The sequence below is a fragment of the Corylus avellana genome, chromosome ca3, assembly GCF_901000735.1.
Source record: "Corylus avellana chromosome ca3, CavTom2PMs-1.0".
NCBI lineage: Eukaryota > Viridiplantae > Streptophyta > Magnoliopsida > Fagales > Betulaceae > Corylus > Corylus avellana.
Window position 1 is genome coordinate 26,039,421 of NC_081543.1, and position 7,242 is coordinate 26,046,662.

At 31.3% G+C, this 7,242-nt stretch overlaps 1 protein-coding gene across 1 annotated transcript; it reads right to left on the bottom strand.

Moving 5' to 3' along the window:
- Positions 1–352: 352 nt before the first annotated feature.
- On the bottom strand, positions 353–1,719 carry LOC132176460 (heavy metal-associated isoprenylated plant protein 39-like). The gene is made up of 3 exons (XM_059588674.1): positions 1,561–1,719; positions 1,144–1,219; positions 353–741 (listed from the first exon to the last, which is right to left on the bottom strand). Exons 1-3 carry the CDS (start codon positions 1,564–1,566, stop codon positions 488–490), a joined length of 336 nt encoding a protein of 111 aa, XP_059444657.1. The 5' UTR covers positions 1,567–1,719; the 3' UTR covers positions 353–487.
- Positions 1,720–7,242: the final 5,523 nt, after the last annotated feature.

Consider the following 7,242-nt stretch of genomic DNA (forward strand, 5'->3'; position numbering starts at 1 on the left):
TTTAAGAATGACAATAAAAACAGTTTGACTGTCATGTGTTTGACTGTTTGAGAGAAATAAACATTCTAGAATTCAAACATCATATTCATCATAACTTGTTTTGTACAGAGGTCTATGACTTACCCATCTGCAACTTGCAGAGACAAGTAGTAGATTATTGGTTCCTCGTACTTCATGTTATAGACCGGTGGGTTTGTTAACCTCTTGAAAATGTTTCCTAAACCTTTTTCTTTTCAAATAATGGTCCACATATGCTGGATTAATCAAAATTCTTGTAAATGAAAAGAAAAAGAAGATAAAAATACTAACAAGAAATCACTTCAATTCCAATATTCATTTATTCATTTTCCCTGAAATCTATACACCACTTCCTGTAGTCTGCAACATTGGATTTCAATAGGAATCCCAATTAAACATATGTCTTAAAACATATCAATTTCATCACCAAAGCATTCAATTTCTCAGCTGTTCCTTCAAGGCTCACAAATCAGCATATGACACAATTGTATTGGTACTGATCTTCTGGATGGGGCATGACATAGTGTGTGGGAGGACAGTAAAATTTCCACGGCTCTTCCTTCTTCTTCTCATCTTCTTTCTTCTTCTCCTCTTTTGCAGGCCCAACAGTCAAAATTTCTGTGTGCCAATACTTTTTTACCTTTTTCACAATATCCACCGGGTCTACATCACCAATTACTGTCATTTTTTGATCCTTCATGTTCATTTCAATTGAATCAATGCCTGCAATAGTCGTTGAACAGGGCAGGAGTAGATAAGTAGCTAGAAAGTGTTTTGTTTTTTTATTGTCCTTTTTTAACTTTTCAATCAAATCTAAAACTTTCCTTCCCCAGCCCTTATCACCTGAGGTAAGACCAACTGACCAATCACAATATAAAGTACAACAGGCAAAATTATGCAGGAATATATTCATTATGTCAATCTAGAATTGATTGCTCCAATTGACCACAGATAATTGCAGGCAAAAGAAAGGAAATGAAATTTATTATCTGAATCAAAGTAATCTAATTCAGATGGTTGAAATAATCGGCTCTGCTCTTCTGCAAAAGTTGAAATTCTTGAAACAGAAATGAGACAACCAAGTCTTTGCCATTAACAAAAAACAGAGGTAGTTTAAATCAGCACCTGAAAGGCTGGAAACTGCTTTCATGGCCTTCTGTTTTTGTTTGTCATCATGCAAATTCAGCTTTAACACGACTTTCTGCAACAAAAATAAAGAACTTAGATTCAGAGGTCTTCATTGAAGGGCTAATTTGCAGAGCCATCAGAAAGAGCAGTGAAAGAAATGATTAAAGAAAACAAATAATTCTGAAATAACAATAGCAAAGCTCAAAAAAAATAATTTTTTTAAAAAAAAAATCTGCAGATAAGTGCCATGCAAATTTATGTTATCAAAATTTCAAAACAACCCAGAAGAGATAAATAAAAAAATCCATAAACCCATCAAGGAGCATTGAAAAAGATTAAAGAATTCAAGGATAGCAAGATTCATAATAAGAAATTAGACTAAGACTATATTTTAGCATGGAGGGGAAACTTCACCTTCATTTTCCTGGGTCCAAAGCTCTGACCAGAATTTGATTTAACTAATCGAAGACAATATAAGATACAATAACAAGCAGAGAATATATAAGAAGAAGATGATGAATAAGAAGGTGCAAAGAAAGTGAAAATCCCAAGACTTTCCCTCGACGTTGAACAAGGTTAGGAAGATGGAAGGACATTATTAATAAAGTTGGCAGGTATAAGGTAATGCCAAAACAAGTCAAACAAACAGAATGAAGTGAGAGAGAACTGCAAATGCCATCTCAATTAAGGACCAATCAGCCGTTGACACCGAAGCTTAGAACCAACTCCAGGTGGAGGTGGGAATTTGAATCAATTATCAATGTAGTCCCACTTTTAGGAACAAGAACAAGAGCAAGAGAGATTTTACAACCTTCTTAAAGAAATAAATTTTCATTTCTAGTGAAATTGAAACCGTTCATTTTATGATTTAGATTAAATTTTACAGATCTAATCGTGTATATTGTTGCATGGTAAATATGTTATCATGTCATTTAAATTTTTAAATAATGTGACACTATGTATACCATTAAGGGCCTATTGGAGATTGCATTTAAGAAATAGAGTTTTTAAGTAAAAAAATGATTTTAGGCAAAAGCTTCATTTTTAAGCTTTTGTCAAAAGTGCGTTTTGACCATTTTTAAGCTTTTTAACGTTCAAAAGCATTTTGAATTTTTTTTTCCCAAACGGGTTTTTTTTTTTTTTTTAAACGAACTTTTAAGGTATTAAACGTACTTTTGAGATCTATAAACGCATTCTCAAGCATGCCCTAAATGCAACAAAACAAAATTTTAACCATAAAATAAATATTTTTCATTTTCTTTGAGATTTAACCCTCAAGCATCTAGCAGTCGGTCTAGGACCTATGACACAAAGAATTAGGAGTACCTTTTAGCATGAAACAAAAACAAAACATCAATAATAATTATAGTACAAGAACATGTATCCTTAAAAAACAAAAAACTGAAACAAAACAAAACATAAGGCTGGTGGTGACTTTTAATCGTCATACATACAAGATAAGTATCATAAAAATAAATAAAAACTGAGGCATATAATGGCAATTTCAGTTTTAGGAATTTATAAATTTGAATAATGGTGACTTTTATGTCTCATTATATTAAGCTATGGTCATTATACTTACCTATACTGTACACCTTCATATTTTATTAGTTCTTCCATTAATTTGCCTTATTCTACTTAGAGCAATTCTAACTCAGCTTAAACTTAAACTTTTAATTTTAACGTAGTCTCAATATTTAATCATTTAATTAATACTTTAATATTTTTTCTCATATATGGGCTAAAACTCTTGTAAAATATTTAATAATATTTAATTAAAATTGGAAGGTGAATAACGAGAACAGGGTTCAAACTGAAAATCTTTAGCTTTAATACCATATTAAATCATTACTTGTCCTAAAAGTTTAAGGTTATAAGAAGAGATAAATTTAATCATTTAATCAATACTTTAAACACATAATATAATATTATATTATGATCTCGTTGAAAAATTGTCCAAGCAATCTTCCTTTCACTATCCTCCCTCTAACTCTTCCATTATTTAATGTGCATATTGATTATTGAGACTAAGCTTGCTTGCGTTACCTACTTCAGTCTCAATCATTCACATTGTCTCATTAAGTTTGTTTAGTCATCTTGATTTGAAAAGTCGCATGAAATTTGAAATGAGTTGGTATTGATGTAAGGAACAGGATCATCTTCCATTCAAATGAACCAAAAAATATTCAATTAGTTATATTTGAAGCGTAGTTTTGTCTTTTCATTTTTTTAGAGACAAAAATGTCCTTCAAATATAATAACTGAATACTCCTCAATTCATTGAACTATAGATGATTATAATTCTTAATTGTAATTGTTATTATAGGGACTAAATCAAAACATTAATGCAACTTGGAGAACCACAACACAATTAGGCCTTTTGAGGTATATATATATATATATATATTTCTTTTGTTTCGGCCATTGTTTACTCTTTTCTTCTTCGTTTTTTTTTTTTTTTAAGTGAGTTGGGGTGGGTTTGGCGATGCAACTTTGTAGACAAAAAGTATTATTTTAAACCAAATGGCAGATTAATCAAATAGAAAATTATTGATTGATTCCGTTTTCTACCTAAATTCTTTTTTCCCATATATATATCACGGAATCACTGTGACGCAGCACCAGGAAGGAAACAAACAAGGATTTAATAAAAATCAAAATAAAAACGTCACTGTTAAAAAATAAAAAATAAAAAGTGACAAGAGGAGTCTCACCAGGAGAGGTCTCATGTCTCAATTCTGGAAGAATAGTTTAATTTGTCGACATATCTCTTCATTTCAGAGTCCATCACCTAAGCTAAATTGTTTATTGGATGGATTAAAAACAACTCGATAATTTGTTAAAACAAACAGAGGAAACTGGGATAGATAATGAAAGTTAACTACTTGATAAATAGTTGATGTAGACCAGTTGGGGTTCGATTTGGGGGAAGGAAGTTGGTGTTCGGATAAGATCTAAAACCCCTCTAGATGAGAAGGGGAACGGGGGAGGGGAGATCTGAGATAATCATATGACGGCTTGTTTGAAACAAGTCTAGTCGATGTGCTACTTGTCCGAACAAGTTAGAAATCCGGTCCGAACAAGATCTCTTTAAACCAACTTTTTTTTTTTTTTTGCGAGCTCTTTAAACCAACTTAATTATGTGTTTTAATAGGCCTACAACTCTATTTAAAGTTAAATAAAGACAGCTCAGCCGTCCAATTTTATAAGTTTCAACCGTTTTTAATAAGAAACATTTAATGAGTGGTTTTCTATATATTTTTCTTCAAATCCTTGATTTATTCTTGGTTTTGGGAAGGATTGTTAAACTAGTGTTGCTTGTTTTGTGATCCATTACACTTACGCTGCACCAGTTGATATGAGAACCCAAATTTTCTTTTCATGGTGCAAAAAGGACACCGAATAAGAACCGTTTTGCAAAGATTGGTGATGACCTACTTAAATCTCAATCACTCACAAAGTTTAAGTTTGCAAAGTTATTTTCATTTTGAGAAGTCGCATGTAATTTGGAATGAGTTAATATTGATGTAATTGTTATTATAGCCTTTTGAGTTTTTTCTTTTTTTTCGAGTAAGTCAACTAGGCAATTATTGACTGATTCCGTTCTCGACCGAACTACGTACCTCTCTTCTTTTTTCCGTATATATCACACGTTATGGCTAATAAGTCAATGAATACCTAAAGATTGGATGAACTATATTCATCTAACCTTAGGTATTCAATGAAAACTAAACAAGAACAAAATGGATAAGTAAGAAATTATTGCAAAATCAAGACGGCCTAAAGGTCATAAGGAGCCTACGTAAGCAAGCGCTACAAGGTGGTAAACATGAGCAAGGAAAGCTAGAAAAATCCCCAAGTCCAACTAGAAAACGATTAAGGGGAGAATTAAAGAAATTAATTTTGGATCAAACATGTTGAGTATGCACTCAAAATCCCTATTTCTCCTCTAAAACAATTTAATATTTCTCTCGCGCCAAAGAGCGTATACCGTAGCAGTCATCATAATTCTAACTACAATAAATAAACAAATTTACCTTGAAATTGGGGATCATTTACCGAATAAACCCTTCTCATGTGAACTCAAAAAAATACCACATTTATTAGAAAGATTAATTCAAATACTTTTTAAGAAACAGCAGCCGTTTTGTGATTTCACAGCCATAGATATGTTTGGTATTTAGGAGGGAAAACATGCAAACAGTTAGGCAATTAATGTCGAATTTATTAACATTGAAATAGATGTCTTGTAACATAGATGTCTTGTATGATTAGAAAGAAAAAAAAAAGAAGAAGAAATAGATGTCTTATCCTTTTTTCCATGAGTGATACGTTCCTAAGGCTTCTGGCTATGAGTCCCCCATCCCACCCACCTTCTTGATTGCAAAGAAAAGTCCTACATATGTTTCTTTTTCTTTTTCTTTTTTCTTTCTTTTTAGAATACAAAAAACAAGATGGACCTTTTTTTTTATTAGAAATCATGTGGATGATATTAAGTTATCATTTTAAAAATAAAATATTTTGTACTAACTGGGGTTCTTTGATTATGCAAATCTGATGGCTAAAGTCCCAATCCACCCAGCTAGAATTATATTAATTGTTGAGCCTAGTTGATCAATTTGTGGTGATGACGAGCTCAAGTCTCAACAACTCTAGCTATTTATGATTTGACTAGTCATATGACCCTATGAGGCTTTGCAAGCATACTTTTGACACAATGGAATTTCCTTGTAAGAGAAACACCAAAAATGGGAAGAAAAAAAAAATAATAATGATAGAGTGGTTAAAAGGAAGAATGATTCTCTAATGCTCCGTTGTTTCAACCTAAAATGTTTTTTAACAAAATCATTTTTAAGTGTTTGGCTTGTACGGAAAATGAGCGACGGCAAAAAGTTGTTGGCGACTTTTGACAATTTTCTATGGAAATCTAGTGGTTTGAGAATGAGAAACTCAAACTCGAAAAATAATTTACGGAATTTAAAAATGGAAGTCATTTTCCAAAACTAAAGATGCTTCTTTGGTCAAACCGAAAATTTTGATTATTATTTTTGGTTGCACTAAACACCGAAAAATACATAAACATTTTTCATAAAATATTTTCTGCCAAAACAAACGGAGCTTAAGAATGCTCTATTAAAAATGTATGTGAAAGTTAAAAATGCGAGTAAGAATTACATGCTCTAAAAACACGAGTCAATTTAATTTACTAGATTAAAAAATATAAAAAAATCCGTCCAAGAATGAGAAGTGCAATTAGTTATAGTAGGGGTAGGTTTCAAGTAGTGAGAATTTTAAAGTAGTATTGGGAAAGAAGTGCCACCTGGTGATCTCATTTTATGAATAAATGTAAGAAACCAAAATGAATTATTTATTTAAAAAGCCAGCAATCTGGTTGGCTGCTTATTATACATAACACAATCTCTAGCAGTGTCATCAACATCGTAAAGTTTTTGGATTAGTGACGATTTAGAGTTCTTAAATGCCTGATCCAAGGTCAAAATTGTCTAAGATGCTTCCTCTACAAGTGATTATCCCAATCCCTTTCTATTAATGTCACAGACCCAGTTTGCAAAAGCTGCCGACTTTTCGACTCACTTTTATAGACTCAAAAAATAATAATAAATAAAAAATAAATATTGTGGTCCTAATTTGCTTTCATAGACACTAAACCGACAATGGTCAAGAATTTGATGTTGGAAGGGGGAGGGTGAGACTGAGGGATTTTCTGTATAATATTTGCACCGAATTATTGAAAAAACAAAAATGTAAATATCATAGATTCCTCAGTTTAATAATTTAGTTGGGTCAAATTATTTGAAATAATAGCATAAGAAAATGTATTATGCTTGATACTTAATAATATTTAATATGTATAATGTGTTATTTATGGATAATTTTCCTCCAAACTGAGATAGAAGAATTTTTTTCAACCTAATCTATAAAAGTGACATATAAAATGCACATGAATTTTTAATAAAATTTATTCTAACTTTATCTCTGCTATTAAAAAAAGCAAGTTATAAAACATGATAATGAGGAAGAATGAGACCCTAATAAACATCATTATTGTAATTAATCAAGTTATAGAACATGATA